Raw genomic sequence first — 17003 nt, 5'->3', positions numbered from 1 at the left:
ATGTCTCTAGAGCAAAAGTAATCATCTGTATATCTACAGCTTTGTTTCTACCTACGTGAAGGCAGGGCTTCCATACTTTACAGGAACAGATCTGAGTGCACAGCAGTGGCTATGTCACATGGCTGGGAGCACACACGTTGCATCAGCTGGTGCTACCCAGTCTTCTTGGCCCCATACATTTGTTCTTATATGTTTGTTTGCTAAATGTTAGCTGCTATGTAAACATTTTCACTCCTGAGAGTTTACTGCGGAAGTCCTGAGCTTCACCAAGAACTGCAGACCAGTGACACACACACACAGCCCCCACCAACTCCTATACACATCCTGTAGTTGTACTGCGTTGTCCTTAGTGTAGGACTGGGGCATGAAACAGGACAACAGCAAGTTGCCATGGACTAGAGCAAGGTGAAAGCACTCACCAGGCAGTATACTTTCATCAGGACAGCAAAATTCAAAGCAAAAATGCTGACAGAAAAGCTTATTTAAAAAAAAAAAAAAAAGTAGCAAGAACCAATGACTGAAGTACTGCTCAATCCCATTAAACTAGCAACTCCTCTACCACAAGATTGTCACTGACATGAGACAAAGTGACATGCAAGAAACACTTGGCACTTACAGTATAAACACTTTACTTTCCAGCTCATATTAATGGCAAGAGGCAAGTCATAACTCATGTCAAACTGACCCTACTGCATCATCCTAAAAGCTCATGCAAGTTCTCCTGGGAGTGGCACAGTCATGTGGCTTCATAAAGCAGCAGACTGCATCTACTGAAATTATAAACACACATGCCTTTTACGGCTGATGTAAGTTAATGGAAAAGGAAATACAATGAAAGTATTTTGCATTCCTACTGTGCTTTTGTATGAATGAATCACATAATGAATCATGGTAAGCCTAAGAACTGATTGTCCTAAAATGAGGCCTCAGGAAGTCTATTTCCCCATTTACTTCTGCTAAAGTGAATCTGGAGCCCATTACAGTATGGAAGTAATGTCCCAATGGTGAACGACTGCAGGGCTGACAGGGTCAAAAAAGTAAAACAAGAGTACAGTCAATATAACATTAACACACCTCAACAGCAAGAGCAGAACTAGAATGTGAGTTTTTCTGTGGGATTTTTGGTTCCTTAGGAAGGCCATCAAGGCTCATGAATTGCTGTGTAAATCACTTCCTCAGGCTACAGAATTTTTAGAATTGGTCTAGTTTTATATGTATTACCCAGGATCAACATGAATGCATGAATGACTTCTGTCAACAAATAAAATCCCCCATCTTTCTTCGTGGAAGACACACAGACATCGCAGTGAAGCACCTTCAGACAATAAGCTTGTTTACTTGCAGAAGTTTTGTTTCTGTTTATTTTCACAGCTGATGGGGAGTATGACTGTATCAGAAGCAGCCTTGTGGAAACACTTCGATCTTATTTATGTTGATGAGCTACAGTTTACTTCCTGCTTTACAGGAGGATACAGACTGATGTTCAACTCATACACGCCTGTTGAGAAAGTTGATGAAATATATTCTAATGAATTGCAGCCTATAACATGAAAGCTTTGCAGACTTTATGATTTCTGCCAGTGAACAATTCTTTATGTGACATGGTACAAAACTGAGTAAGGAAGCCTCAACAGTTACAGACAAAATATTGACTCCAGAAAAAAGTCAATTCAAAGTTTGCCATTTTTTAAAATTAGTCCCAGAATGAAGAACCACTTTCTTCTTCTCACTGGGGCAAAAAAGAGGATATTACAAACTTAATCATTTCTCTCCACACCATGGCTATTCTTTCCCTAGGGAATGGCAGCAGCTTTGTGTGGTAAGCTGTTACAAATTCAGTATAACTAATTCAAAAGGATTTTCTAGTAGCATTTGACTGGAACAGCAGCTGCAACAGCTAGCTATAATTTCTAACTGCTGCTGTTTCATTTTACATCTTTCCAATCAAGCAAGACACCATTTGACAACTGGAGCTGGACAAAAACATTCTGTGGAAAGTGCTAAGTAGCTCTTTGGTGTGTTTTGGAAATCATGGAGGCAGAAGAACCCAATCCTGCAACTTGAGGTGATTGTGTTTTATCATCACATTAAACAGGAATGAAATTGAGCTTAGAATAGGAGGGTAAAACTCAAGCCTGTCGCCATTTTACAGGCTATTTATACATCATGCACAATTTTAGGACTATGAAGGTGTTAAAATCTAGCACTAGCGTAAAATAAAGTAACTTGTAACTTTACAGTTGCCAGTTAAGTTTGTAGTCATATTTTATACACAAAGTCTTAACTTAAGTTAGTTCTGGCAGTCCTAACAGCAACTGAAAATACAGACTCTAAGATCAGTGAATATTTTTTGTCAATGCTTTTGACCAGAATGAGATCAACTGCTGGCTCAAAGCCAGATATAAAATGTCAATCTGCACTTGTAAATTGATGTGTAGGTATTAAATTTTAAAGTCTGACTAAGAGTCCATGAAACAGATGAATCGGGTACTTCTGGGACTTATTTCCTTTCAGGTGACCTGAGAGAAGGATGGGTTGTATCAGAGTTCAAGATCATAGTCCACAGGCACGTTCGTATCACCGGCGTATAGAAGCCCTCATGTGAGGCAAGCTGCTTATCCTTCATGTTTACAGACGGCACATAGGCCCTGCTCAAGCTTCACTAGGGATACAGGCAAGCACACTGGCACCACTTCAATTTCCTCAACTGAAAGTGATGGCTCTCCAGAACAGAAGTATTCCAGAAAATGCCTGATGAAGAGAAAAAGAATAGAAAGCAGCTGCACACGTGGATTTGAGTCATCAGTACCTTCAGGTATAAATACACTATGATGTGAAAATACAGAGTCAAGGTAAGTACACGGAGACATGATGGGTAACTCCAAGCTCAGAATTGCCAAGAAGAAAAATTTTGTGCCCTTTGGTATGTACAGCTGTTGGCACAATGCCTTCAATACCTTGGCAATAGCTTTCTGTGTTGAGGTATTGACACCTTACCTCTGCTACTGCTCAGGGAATATAAAAAAGCAGTTATACTGGGAAGGACACTAGCAGCCTACTGTCTCGAAGCAGGCTCCAATGATAGACAAGGGCCAGTATCCTTGCAAACCCTGACATGTATTTTAACTACCTCACAACAAAGCTGACTGTCTCCATCAGCAGCTTAAGATTTATTTGATGAGCCTACATTTGTCAAAGTAAATAGTCCTGCTATTCCTGAAGGTATCAAGGAGAACCTTGACCTCAGAAGTTCTGTCTGGCTGGCTACCAGCATAAGGGTGGCCAGTCACTAGGGGCTCAAAGAGATGGCCCCAAAAGGACTCAAGTAGCAGAGTCAAATACCACCACAGTATATCCTCAGGAGGAGCTGGCTATGGCCAAGGCTGTCCTGTTGTCAAGTCATGCCTCTCTGAAGTCAAGAGAAAGGTTTATACTGCCCCTCTCCCATGTCTGAGCACAGAAGCAGCAATACATTCTTGGAGTAGGGGGTCCATGAGAGTTCCTCCCTTCTGGAAGGACTGATCTGACAGTGTTCCAGCTATGCATACATCCCCATTTCAACAGAATTAGGCTGCTACCTCTACTATCCATTTTATCGGGGCGGGGAATGTATCAGCCTTAGGACCTGTTCCTTCCAGTGTCTGGGAGTCAGCTTTAACACCTGCTTTAGAACATCTCCAAAACTCAATATTGTCTAGCTAAACAGACTCATGAGCAGAGTCCCTGAAAAGGCTCAAGATACAGAGACAGCAGAAGAGCACAGGAACAAGCCGCAGAATTTTGTGCTCTGGTTACAGCTTTGGAGACAAGATCCAGAACTCCAGTATGATAATCAACACATCTGGTAGCACAGAGCAAGCTTGGCCCTGAACAGAAGAGCAGAAGGAGCAAACGGGGTCATCTATGCCTAATGGTTAACTACCATTAACTAGATGACTAAATAGGGAAGCTGTTGTCTACAGTGGGCTAATTTTTGTGAAACTATTTTTTTTCCACTGTCATGACTTGGAGGTCCAACTACTGTTCCAGGGTTGCTTGTAGAGACCAGCTAAGGATAATTTCAGCAGCTAGAAGTTGAGCAGAGGCCATATGTCATGCTTGAAGAAGGTGTTCCTTAAACTGGAACTCCCATTTTCTATAGGTAGAGAGCTCAAATGGTCAGTCAGTATAAAGGCTATTAGGAGCACACTCCTCACTCAAAACTGTCAGCTGGCACATAGCTGAGTGAAAAGCATGCCACCGCCACACAGCAGGGTCGATTGCTAAACTTCAGAGAAATCAAAGATGTAATCAAAAGACAACAGACATACACTGCAATTTCTGAAGGCCAAAGTAGCAAGAAGCTGGAAGAACAAAGTATACCATCTCCTCAGGGCAAGGGCAAAGAACGGACATAGCCCAATCCATACACATATCCATGTTGCAAGAAAGAGTCCATAAGCATAACCTCCACACACAATGAGAAAGTAAAAGTATTTCTAATCCCACATAGCATATTTATACCTGAAGCATGAGTGTATAGGGGGATTGGGTCTTAAACTGAATGTTTATTACAGTTTTAGTAAGTTGTATACAAAAACTGGAAAGGTGCTAAACATTTATACTTACAAGACAGCTTGAACATAAAGCTAAAGAGTTTCCAGAGTGTTATTGCTGAGTTTTGCACTATTTAAAGGAAGTGATAATTTAGAAGTTGAGGAAGATGCTTAGTCTTTTCAAGTTGTCATCAAACCCAAAAGAAAAAGTTTCAGAGTCACAAGTTGGTGGAAATGACTTTCCTTAATATGTAACCTGCTACGGTCAGACGAGTTCAGAGTAATCAGAAAAATGTATACCTATGTTGAGAGCTGTTTCCTGCTTGTCCCCTGTCAGAACCCATATCTTAATTTCTGCCTTCATTAGTGTTGCTATTGTTTCTGGAACACCTGCTTGCAGGCGGTCTTCAATGGCTGTAGCTCCAAGAAGCAGTAAGTCCTGGAGGAAAAAAAAAAAGGATTGTTTTCTTTAGATAAGCCTCTGCTTGGAACAAACTCAAAAAGGGAATTAAAGGCAACATATTGTGCCTTATTGCTAACACAGCATTTTGACAAGCAATATACAGTACAGTAAATTTTTGGTGTGGCTATTCCACTTCCTGCGTGTAAAATTCACATTTCAAGAGTTACAGAATGGAACCAAGTGTTTCTGTTCAGAAAGATGGCAGCATTTCAAGAGCAATTAATTGAAGTTATACAGCTCCAGAGCTAGCCTATGGATGAACATATATATTAGAGCATTCACTAATCACCATAGCAACATGACGAGTGGTCACAGTTTATGTATTTCTTAAGCTCACAAAACAAAAGTCACCTGGCATCACATCATTTAAACTAATTTCCATTCCATAAAATGTATACACAGACTGGATACAATCACTCAAAGCAGAAATTACTGCAACTATTTATGGATATAATCACAACATCTATGTAATAGAAGTGGTATGAACATTAATCAATCCAAGTATCTCTAGTCTACATACAGATGTCTGCCAGAAAAGAATAAGAATGTCTCATACAACAATTTCTTATTAGAGTTAGTTCTTATGCAGTTCTACAGCAATTGATTGAAGAGATCTGGCCACGTTACAGAAGAGAAAAATCAAGCAGACAAAAATACCTAAGAAATAGGCCTCCTCCAAAGACACAATCTAGTCAGCCAATTCTAACTTGAGAATTATTTTAATGATACCTTAGGCAATGAAGGATGTTCAGTTTAAGAGAAATCAATACAACTCGAGTTCAGTTACATGCAACATTTCAGGCATTGTACAGAAAAAGTAACAGTTTCTATTCTCCTTAAGGACAATAATTACTCAAAACAAACATGAAAACTGGAGGAGAGGTTATAATTAATGCCAGCCTACACAGCTTTATGAATATTATAACAAAACCTATCTTTTGTTAGGAGATGCTTAGATGGTAAAGGTAATAGAATAGATGTCGAATTCATTTGCTTTAGTACCCTATCACCTCCTGATAAAAAGTTAGCCTCAGTGCTAACAGAATTTGTAGGTAACAAAAATATACATTGCAATCCAAACTCCAAATGACTGTCTCTACCTCTGGGTTTGTGGAATCCATTTTTCAAGATGTTATTAAAATGGGAAAGTTGGTACAAAGCTGAAAGCCAAAAATTATTCATGGATTGAGAAAACAGCTTAAACAGAGAATCAACCCATGCTGAGCTGATCATTCTTCACCTTAGTGTACACAAAGGAATATGAAAGCACAGTGCAGAAATCAGAAAGAAACTAAACAAATCTCCAGAATCAGAGATTAGACAACCACATGACTGAGTGACCAGCACTTTCATGATGAGCACAAAATGAGACTTTAGACATTAGCTTGAAAAGCAAGACCTGATCTTTAGCTATTGCTTAAATATTCTTTGGAGTGTTTTGGCTGCCCTGTGAAAGCTAGATCCCATCCTAGTCTCAGCCTCCTCCTCTATCCTGCCACAACTAATCTGAACAGCCAACAAACAGTGCTCTAGAAGGTTAATATTAACAAACAATAGCAATTCAAAGAATTGTTCAAAGGTCAAAGAATGTTTAAAAGAAAGCACTAAACAAAATCAGAGTGAAGTAAGAGGAGGAGGGAGTAGAAAAAGCAGAAATGAGTGCACATCAGAAGTGCAACTGCCAGCATTTCAGAGAGCAATAAAGACCAAAGAGTGAGTATCACAGAAATATCAGCCCATGGTGTTGAAATCTCAACATCATATTCAGTGTGGGATTACAACTTCAAACTGGCAAAGTTTTTTGATACCTACTATCCCCTTGCAAAATTATCAGTTCAACTGGCAGGAAAAGAGCAGCTTTTAATATTATTTCAGCCTATGTGAGTACAGGCCTCAGTGAGTACATCACTCCTTTTCACAGAGAAATCACAGGGTTTTTATTTATTTTTTTTTTTTTGGACTGGTTTTTTTTTTTTTGGACTGTAGATCCAATCATTATCTCTCCATACATTAGCCCCATGGGAACATGGTACAACACACTGATGATGTAGATTATCTTCTATCGAGTTACATCAAGCTTATCCAAGACAGCAAGATAAAAAGAATACAAGAAAAAGAGATGGTAAGTAGTAATAACAGTTTTAAAGAAGTTCGTCTCTAAAACTTCAAAACTAAACACCTGAGAAGTCTATGGACTGAACATGTTCCTGAGTAGAAATGCCTTCCCCCCTTCTCCCTGCCCAGTAAAACTAACACTTTTTTGTACTATATACTGCCTGAATTCTATGGAAAAACACGTGTAAAGGAATCAGCATCCGACCCTCGGAAACATGTGTCTTACCTTTTCAATGATCTCATAGCATTCCTCCAGCTTCTGGGTTCTGTCTTTCAAAATTGTACTGGCTTCATTGTAGACATTCAGCCATTCTCTGTAAGCATTTTCTGACAGATCTGCATAAGCAATGCACAAAGTCCTCAGACCTACAAAACAGAATATAGCCATTATACACAGTAAAATTACACTGAGTTTCAGCACATCATTAAAACCCTAATGAATGCCAAGCTCTTAGTCCTCTCACTGCAGAAGACAGAAGCTTTTAATGCACAAATAATATTAAACTCTGGATTCCAGGCAGTCTCCCCATACATCTTCAAAGCATTTGAGTTTTCATACATTCAAGAGTGACTCATTTAGGTCACTAATGCTGGTGCAAGTCAAGAGAGAGACAGAACTCAGGTTCCCTCCCTCCATCAGCCATATACAGAGCTCCATCCTGCTTCTCCCAAAATCCATTTCCCTACTGAAATTCAAAGAGAAGCAGAAGTAGGCCACGCATTTCCTCAGGCCTAAATTTAACCCAGAGTTGCTAATTTGCTGATCACACCACTTCTGAAATAATCTTCATAGCCATCTTATTTGGCACTGCAGAGCTTCAACAATGCAGAAAACATTGCAAATAATTTGATAATTCAACTCTAATCACATGCTGTTTCTCTTACCTTCTGTGGCGAAGTATTCAAGATGGCACAGTGTTTGCTCCATATACTGGGAATCTTTTGAAAGCCTCTCAAAAATTACATTATCCTATTAAAACCAAATTCATTACAAACAGAGTAAGTCTACATATGAAGTTTCCATTTGTGTATCTACAAGCTCAAGTGATGTAACCTGAGTAGACTGGCTAATATGGTAACCCAAAACTAAATTTACAAAGTAATGCATTTGGTTTTAGGCACACACATTTGAGTACATCATCTAGGTTGTGCACAATGGCAGAGATACTCTCACTCTAAATATTGGGGAACAGAAGCACTCTTCCCTCCTTCCTGCTTTCCATAAAGGGGTCCTGTTATCAAACAATATGGGATGCTCCTTTTTAATTACTAAACGGAATATATTTATTTTCAGAGAATAAAAGCGTCTGATCTGATCTTATTCAGTACTCGTAGTTCCATACAGAAGGGCTGTTTCTTGCAATCCTTTCTAGATAAGGCTCCCACTGATGTTAAGAAGCAGAAGGAAGAAATATTAAACAGTTTCTACTACAGAACTGTCTGGGAAATAAAGCTTCCTCCTCCCAAAAACTGTTTCTTTATCAACAAAATCAAAGTGTGATTGAAATACGTAACAGCATGGATAACAGCAGTAATGAAAATGTGGCAGCATCACCCATACATCTAGAGCCCTGGATTTTCTTCTGGGCTACCAGAATAAGTTGCTACATATGAAAAATAAGAAATCCTACTTTCCCTTGGATGTGTGCTATTAAGCAAACTGAGTACACAGGCCTACCTCTATCACTGAATGGAGGAGACACCACACAACTGATTTGTAATGAAAGCGGCAGGATGGAAAGCGATTGTCAGAATGTGCAAGAGTTCATGTAGAATAGGCAATTTACTTAAAAGTTTAGATGAGTGTCAGATGCAGCAGAACATAAATGACAACCCCTCTGTTAGAGGTCTGATCCTGCTCATACTGAAGAGAGCATGAAATTTTTTGACCACAACCTCTCCTGTTTTTCCCTCCTTCCAGTGGGGCACTCTGAGAAACCATGCGAACACAGGCATAGTAAGAGCAGTGACTGAAGACCACCCAGTAGCAGTTGTGAGGTCCTACTGTGCCCACAACTTTGCAGTACTGCATAGTGACAGTGGGCCTAATTCACTTCCACTGCACCACCATGAAGCAGGCACATGTTTACCATGTCAGTGGAATTAAATTGAAGCAACAGAGTGGTGCACCCAGGCCTATCTGTCAGGACCAAGTCAAGTAAACCAGATCCCTACAGAAGTCAGAAACAGTTTCCCCTGTTGCAAAAAGCAATCTCCATAATTTTCCACTGAAATTAGAACCACTCTCCGGCTGTGGCCAATGCTAGTTTTACAGCCTTCGTATTTTTGTAAGTTATTGCTCTTGTCAGTGAGGACAGAAGCACAACATGGTGCAAGTCATGATGACAAAAAACAGCAGGTGCAGAGATGTGAGAGCACCAAACCAGGAGCCAAACACTTGAACAGATTTTAGCATTACAGGTTCAGACAAGAGCATTTAGTCTAGCTTCTGAACTGCTGCTGCACAGATGGGTGAAATCCTGCCTTTGCTGAAGTAAAGGGCACTATGCACATTAGTGTCAGGATTTCAGCTGGGTTGTAAAAAGCCAAGCAGTCCTTCTGCCTGCAAAAAGAGTCAAAGGAGGAATTATGGATCTCCTAGATCATTTGGCCCTAAATGGAAAGCCAACAGGTATTATGTATGAGACATGAAATGCCAGCATCTTAAAGCCATGGCTGTTGAAACAACTGGTATTGTTAGTTCTCCACTGAAGTAGTTTAATTACTTACAGCCCCTTTGCAGTAGAGACGTAACTGTCCTGCTGGAGTTCGAACGATTACTGACATTCGCTTTCTGTTACTGTAGAAAGAAATATTTAGTTTTCTCATTAGTTGTATTGATCAAGAGTAAGTCCTGTTCTAGCCAGTGAATTTTCTCTGATGTGCTCAGCGCATCTGAGATCAGGTAAGATGGAACAGTAGTAACTTAAAACCCAGCAATCGTAGACAGCAAAATGAAATATTAACTTGCCTGTTTCCTGCTTCAGCCCTATGGTTCCTATGGTTATGCCTGATTTGATTTTGCTCAAGTTCACAGACAGGGTTCATATAGACTTGCACCCAAATATGTATAAAAATTTGGATAAAGACAAGACTGCTCAAACATCCCTTTGAAAGGAAAGAAGGAGTCTTGTTTACTCTCAACTTTTCCTTATATGAAGGAAACTGGGGAACTTTCAGGCTAGAACTGGAAGTATTACAGCTGAATGTGTATTAGGTATAGGCTTAATAGACTCTGAAATAGCCACCCCCAGACACGACAGTAATTATTTGACTTTATAACTTGAAGGAATTGAGAGCATGCAGAAATACGTCATAAGGATGAGTCATGGATTGCTGGGTATATAGTCTTGAGAAGGAAAAGCCTATTAGTAGGACACCTAAGCAAAACTCCCATGAAGAGATGCCAATGTAAACACCAAGTGACAGTTCTGAAGAGGCTACTACTTATTTAAACTCTTGGAAAAAAAAATCTCCTGCTCTAGGATAAGCTGTGGTACAAGCCAACACAAGTTATTTGAACATTAAAGGAATGGACCACAAATCCAGGCTACATTTTGTCAAATGCACTTAGAGTGCTTCCCCCAACATGAAGCTAATTGGTCCTTTCTTCTCATACCATCTACATAAATAGACAACTCTCCCCTTCCCGATAGAAGTCTGACAGCTGAAAGATTGCCAGGCTTTTCTAGCATGCAGTCTACTTTAGACTTCATTTTCCTTATGATACAAGAACATGCATGCAAAGATTACTCACCTAAATGTCAGTGAGTGATTGCTCACACTACCTTAACTCTGCCCTTTTTCTATATATGATACATATCAGCTCTCTGCTTCCCTACAGGTTCTTTACATTGGTCTAATCAGACATATAGTTGGGATGACACAGAACAGCAAGTCAGACCGCTCTGAGCAGAGCGGCATACCAAGACAAAGTCAACTTTGGGATGCATTTAGCTTATATTATTTTTTTTTTAAATATACAGGATACAACACACTGGTATTTATCAGTGGAAGACAGCTAAAGATATTTTTTAAAAACAGATTAATTTTGGCATTTCACTTTGCAACTTCTCCTTTAAAGAGCTACAGAAAGAGAAATGCAACTTGTAAGAGGCAACCAAAGCAACTCCCATCAAGAGACTCCAGCAGGGTCTGTGGCTTTATAGCCAAAAGAGAAGCTGTCTGTAAGTGTAATTCCTTTCCTCAGCGAAAGGAGTTGTCAGAAGCAGATAGAAAAATGGGAGCAAAAGTACCCTCCTTCCTCATTCTCTGCTTGAAAATACATACAGACAGATTAGAGTGTAGATAAGAAGTTGCTCTGGGAGATCTAACCCTTTTTCAGGGCTCAAGAACCATTCATGAGAAAATAAGCTCTTAGCATGTCTGACCAGAGAAAATGCAATCTTGCCTGCTGTACTTTATGAAGCAAGTCTAGAGGGATGACAATTAACCATGCCCAGAATTTCTAGAGCAAGCTAGTGACCATGGAAAACTTCCCTGTGCTTTTGAAATCTAATTACAGGAGGTTCCTCACTGGCCAAATGGGAAGGTTGCTACAAGTGGGAAGAACTAAGGCAGCGTTTTGAAGAGTGCTGCACGCAGGCTATAGATCCTCCTGGCTGTGGAGGGTAGCTGGAACTGATGGGCTTGTCAGAGCCCCCAAAGGATTTTCTAGCACCTTTTCAGGGAGTTTCAGAAGCTACATAAATAGCCACATGTCAGAATAAAACGGGGAAAGAAATCAAGAGGAATCTTCAATAAAAGGCAGAACAGAAGAAAGACTGTTTACTCAAACCTTCCCTCTATTTAGTTTTACTTAGCGTACTTCTTTAGCAGAACCAGCCAGCTGCAAGAGGGCAAAAAGCAAAAATTCAAGTCTTTAAGCCATAGCTACAGTAAAAAAAAACAACAAAAAAGGAAAACTACAGTAGAAAAGCCTGCTGACTAGTACCATCCAGGCTGACAAAACTGTATTCACTGAGAAAGAGAAACCACCACAATTGCCAGAGATTTAGGGGCCCTGCTTCACAAAGCTTCTCACTACCCAAGTGGTGCCTGCTCTGACTAGCCTGGCTACTTTCAAGTATTTAGAAGGCTGGGGTGCTTCTTGCAACAGGGCACCAAAAAACCCCTACTGGGAGATCCCACCTACCCAAATAAGAGTAAGTTACAAGGGTGCTATAAAAACCACAGACTCCAAGCATGGTCTTGAAGTAGACAAGTGACACTTTCTCTACTGGTACATCAGGAAATAAGTGAGGCACAGAATGACACTTCCAGGGCAGCAAGTTCACACCAAACCTACAGAGCTGGAGTGGCAGGGGAGATCTCCATGCTCATACTCTAAGAGCCAGCTGACACCAATTTGTAATAGGTTCTGTATTAACTTTACTTGGGACCATGGGAGAGGCAGGATAAAACTGAAGTTCAGCTTTTCTACTGCATCAGCTGAATCTTTTTATTCCTAACATGTATTTACTAAACAATTCTCCTATTATCCTGCATTGAGTATACAGAGAGAGCTTACCTGGAAAACTCCAGCACATTAAGAATTTCAAAGGTTTCTTCTTTTCCCAGCTATGAAATAAAACATGTACTATTTTAAGTATATATTAAGTATGCATTGCATGATATTCTTATATGCGTAAACATGCAAGTTGGTTAAAACATTATTTTCAAAGCCCAGCACCAATAGTAAAATGTGGTAATAGCTCCCTCTCCTGGTAAAAGTGAGGTAGAGCCCTATTTAATAGAATTACTCCAATCTTGTTCAAAAGTCTAAGATTGTGGCATCTTCTATTTATTTACTCTTTTATAGATTTGCAGTCACCATTTCAAGAAAATTAACTTTTACTCTAGAAGGATAAGCATGCTCTGAACATTAAGCTGCTAGCTTACTTTTTAAAGGCCATCAATTTCTTCTAGAAATGTATTATATACTGTGGGATTCCTTCTAAGATAAACAGGCCATCCAGATTTGGCATTATAATAGACACGTTTCCTGAACTACCTTAATATTTCTTTTTTTTTTTTTTTGTAAGTATAGCCATTTTCACTGCAAAAAAATTATAAATAGAGTAATTCCTGCTATCGCTAGCAACTCTTTGTCCACTTGCAAGTTTAAGCCAAGCACAACCTGTGCTGGGGTTGAGTATCGGCAATCTGAGGAAGGAAAAGGATTTAAAAATCCCTAATCTTTGCCATTTTTGCTGTACAGCAGATGCTATGAGCAGTGAAAGTTACTGGAGTCTCAGAAATGCTATGGCATCTGTAGCACATGGCCTAAGGAAGGGCTCTATTGAAATCTCACTGAAGTAGCAGGACACAGTTATCTCTATGAGGCACAGCTGAATTCAGCAGTATCCCTGCAACTGAAAGCCACCTCCAGTTGAGACATTCAAGAGCTGCCACTGCCTGTAGGAAGCGAAAAGAGACAGGAACCTCTGGGAGTGACATCTTTCACCACTGCCTATAGACTGATCATGTTCTGAACTTTGCCATCCCTCTGATGGGTGTAAGACGAGGTAAGGTCAATCTTTCTGCAGAGAAGGTGAGAAGACCCTGCAGAGGTCTGAATGACATTCCTCATCCTAAGCTGCTCTTAAACTAAAGCAGCAGCCTTTTGAGAAGTCCTAAAAAGTTTGTGATGAGTCCTGTAAAAGGCAGATATTTTAAGTGCTTAGTTTGGGAGTGTACCAGATTGGTTATTTTTGAGGATTTGTAAATGAACACCCTGAAGAGGATGGACAAAAGTAATGCATGCATTATTATTAACAAGCATGCAATTACAAATTCCAGAGAAAGTTTATCTCAGCTGCAACTATCTAAGACTGCAAATTAAGTCAGAATGTGGCTCCATGAGTTTGAGACTGCCTGTGTCAACCTTCATTTACTAACTACACCCTTTCACACATGTACAGAGCTTGTTAAGTAGATATATCTTCTATAGAAGATTTTACTGAGGGTGAAGGGAAAAAAGAAAAAACAAAAAAAAACCCCACCATTCAATTGCAAGGATTCAAACATTTAGAACAATAATAACTAAATACAGAGTCATAGAAGACCTCCTCCCAGACCAATGTATTTCCTTCCAGGGAACGCATGCTCATCTGGGCTTCCCAGACAAGGGAAAAAAAAATCTTCAGGCACATTTCACTTATAGACTTCCAAATTCTTGTGGTCCATTCCACACAGAAGGAGGATAGAGGAGGAATTTGTATCTAAAATAGACTGAGTCGGCTCTTCCCAATCTGCAAAAGCCTTCTGCATGTAGCCTCCTAAAGGCCCTACAATGGGGAACTCAGGAGAACCATACAGGACACACTGCATGAGGTTGGCAGCCACTGTGCCATGCACATCTACTACTTACCGCATCAACAATAACTGAATGTGGAGTCCTCCCTGTGAAGACATAACCAAGCCTTTTGGCTCCTTTCACTAATGCCCCTTCATCTGCCAATACAAGAAAAAGTTGAATTTAATCTGGTATGTAGAGGAAGAGGCAGGCAAAGCCTCTACCGATATATGCCACATGGCCAAAGCATAAAAGCCCACTTCCCCACATAATTGAACTTCCACATCTGTAGCAGATAATGGACTGCTAAAGTAGCTCACTCCCACAAGAGCATTTACATTTTCACTCCTGTAAAGGCCATATAAGGTCAACTATACACACTTCGTACCCAATCTGTATAAAACATCCTGTAACTAGCGAAACATTAAGTTCGATTGTTGTGCAAGAGCCATATTTATTTCTTCTTTATAAAGAAAATGAAATAAAACCAATTCTGAAAGTGACTAAGATCACAGCTATGTTACTCTATGTTCCTGCAACACACATTTAATTCAGTTTCTGCCAGAACAACATTAAGTTCTTCCCAAAGAAATTCAGCATGGTCTACTAGAAACTCAACTGGGTACTGTCATTAAAAGCTCGAATAACTGAGCTGAAACCAGAGGCAGCACCTCTAGTAGCTAACTATATAGGCTTCATAAGGAGCAAATGGCACCAAGCCCAAGCACCAGACAAGCAAATTTGGTGCCCAGTTCCAGCAGCCCCTGTTTCTCTGCATCAGCACTGTGACCAGAGCTGTCACACATGGGCTCTTCATCCCACTCCTCAGCACCCCATTAGGACATAAATAGGAAATTATGCTGCTTCATCACTAAACACATCACTGCAACAATTCTAGAAACATCCTCATTAGTGGAGATAATTTGATGGGGAGCAGGGCCCTACTGTTTTGCATTTTGGCCCCTGCCTTCCCCTTTCAGTGCCTCTGTGGTGCTTCCTAGCAGTGTCCTGTATCAGCACTTTGTATCTGCATAAAGCAACATGGCTGCTAGATCAAGGGGAGACAAAAAAAGCACAAGGAATTTGCACTCATACCAAGTACAGCCAATAACTCTGTGCAGAGACAAATGAGTACTTCCATAGATCAGCTTTGTGTAAGGGAGACAAGGCACAGAAAGTCTTAATTTTGCTTGTCACCCCTGCAGTAAGAGGCAAGAGCAGAAGACCTCATGAGAGTAGAAGTGATCACAAGTCTAGCTTAGCTCTGCATAAACTTCAGACATTTCAGCAGTTTTGCAGGAAATGTTCAAAAGCAACATGCATTGACAATAGAAGATGCCAGATCTACTGCTAGCAATTAAATCAAAGGATGTTTTGCTTTTAAAACTAATAATCTTTCCAGAATTCTTTTTTTTTCCCCCCATCTACTTCTATTCCCTTGTTCCTTCCCTCCTAAAAAATGAAGAAAAAACACCAACCTGGAGAGGAGGCCTGATAGATTATTTTATTTCCTTGTCTCTCAGGAACAACAGTGTGACACACTGCCAGCAGGGTGAGGAACTCCTGTATGTGTGCAGCTGTGGGCTAGACAGGACATCAATCAAGTCAGTTTTAGTATCACATACAGCCCCGGAGGGTCTGGAGAGAGCTCTTAGGTGCTGCAGATATGAAAACAGACTATTTCCTACCTCTAGCAATTGTCTCACTTTGCCCCAGAACATCAGTACAGCAGAGTTGAGGGTCAGCATTAATGAACTAAAATGCTAAAGCTAAAAACTTCATTTAAGTGATGAAGACGTGACAAGCCAAAATCCCTTTCCATCCCCCCACCAACTCTGAACACAAAAGTATTAGTTTTGTACTGCTCCAAGCTTCATATAGGCAAAGATGTCTGTCATAAGGTGCTGATGATCAAGCAACAGGAAACACTGTTTTGGTAGCTTCTATAACAGCTTTCAACAGATGGAAAATAACCACATAAGAATTAAACCCATTGCAACTGGACCCCGAGCAAAGAATTTCCAAAGCAGACAGCAGCTGAATAACCAATAGCAGGCAACATCGTCTGCTCTTACAAGAAATACCTCACCCAACCAAGCAGAAGTTTGGTCAATGCTCCTTACACGTTCAGCACTATGCGAACACACAACATAAAACATTGTCCATACAGACTGCATAGTCACCAGCTAAGCCACAGTGCTTAAAGAGACACCAAGACACAACCCAGCAAAGACCTCCTGGCACTTGGTCACAAGGCTCTGATCAAGAAATTTTGGTAGCTGCAGCTATAGTGATGTGAGGGAGGTCCCCACCCCATTCTTCTCTCCTCTCCACTCCCCCCACCCAACCTCCCACTTTTGCCCAAGGTCTCTGAAATGGTACCCAGCTGCCCAGCTCACGCACAGCCTGGCATACTAACTTCATCCACAGTTCAGACAAATTTAACACATTTGGCTGCACCAGCTAAAGTGAACATGTTCCCTTTCACCAGCTGCTATATCCATAACCACCACAGTTGGTGGCATCAAAATCAAGTCACAGCAGCTGTTTGCACAGTGACCAAGTCAGATATGAAGTTAGCAGTGTTAAATTT

General features: G+C 40.4%; 1 protein-coding gene across 1 annotated transcript in view; it reads right to left on the bottom strand.

The window, feature by feature from the left end:
• The window catches only part of ATP8A2 (ATPase phospholipid transporting 8A2), a 336147-nt gene that overhangs the window by 233721 nt on the left and 85423 nt on the right, over positions 1 to 17003 (bottom strand). The window contains exons 17-23 of the mRNA XM_064504996.1: positions 15889 to 15994; positions 14486 to 14568; positions 12644 to 12693; positions 9844 to 9913; positions 7999 to 8083; positions 7340 to 7479; positions 4836 to 4974 (exon numbers count right to left, since the gene is read on the bottom strand). Of these exons, the coding sequence (XP_064361066.1) occupies positions 4836 to 4974; positions 7340 to 7479; positions 7999 to 8083; positions 9844 to 9913; positions 12644 to 12693; positions 14486 to 14568; positions 15889 to 15994 (673 nt within the window). The remainder of the gene's footprint in view (positions 1 to 4835; positions 4975 to 7339; positions 7480 to 7998; positions 8084 to 9843; positions 9914 to 12643; positions 12694 to 14485; positions 14569 to 15888; positions 15995 to 17003) is intronic.

Source organism: Dromaius novaehollandiae, chromosome 1 (assembly GCF_036370855.1).
Source record: "Dromaius novaehollandiae isolate bDroNov1 chromosome 1, bDroNov1.hap1, whole genome shotgun sequence".
Taxonomy (NCBI): Eukaryota; Metazoa; Chordata; class Aves; order Casuariiformes; family Dromaiidae; genus Dromaius; species Dromaius novaehollandiae.
This window is presented reverse-complemented; position numbering and strand designations above follow the sequence as displayed.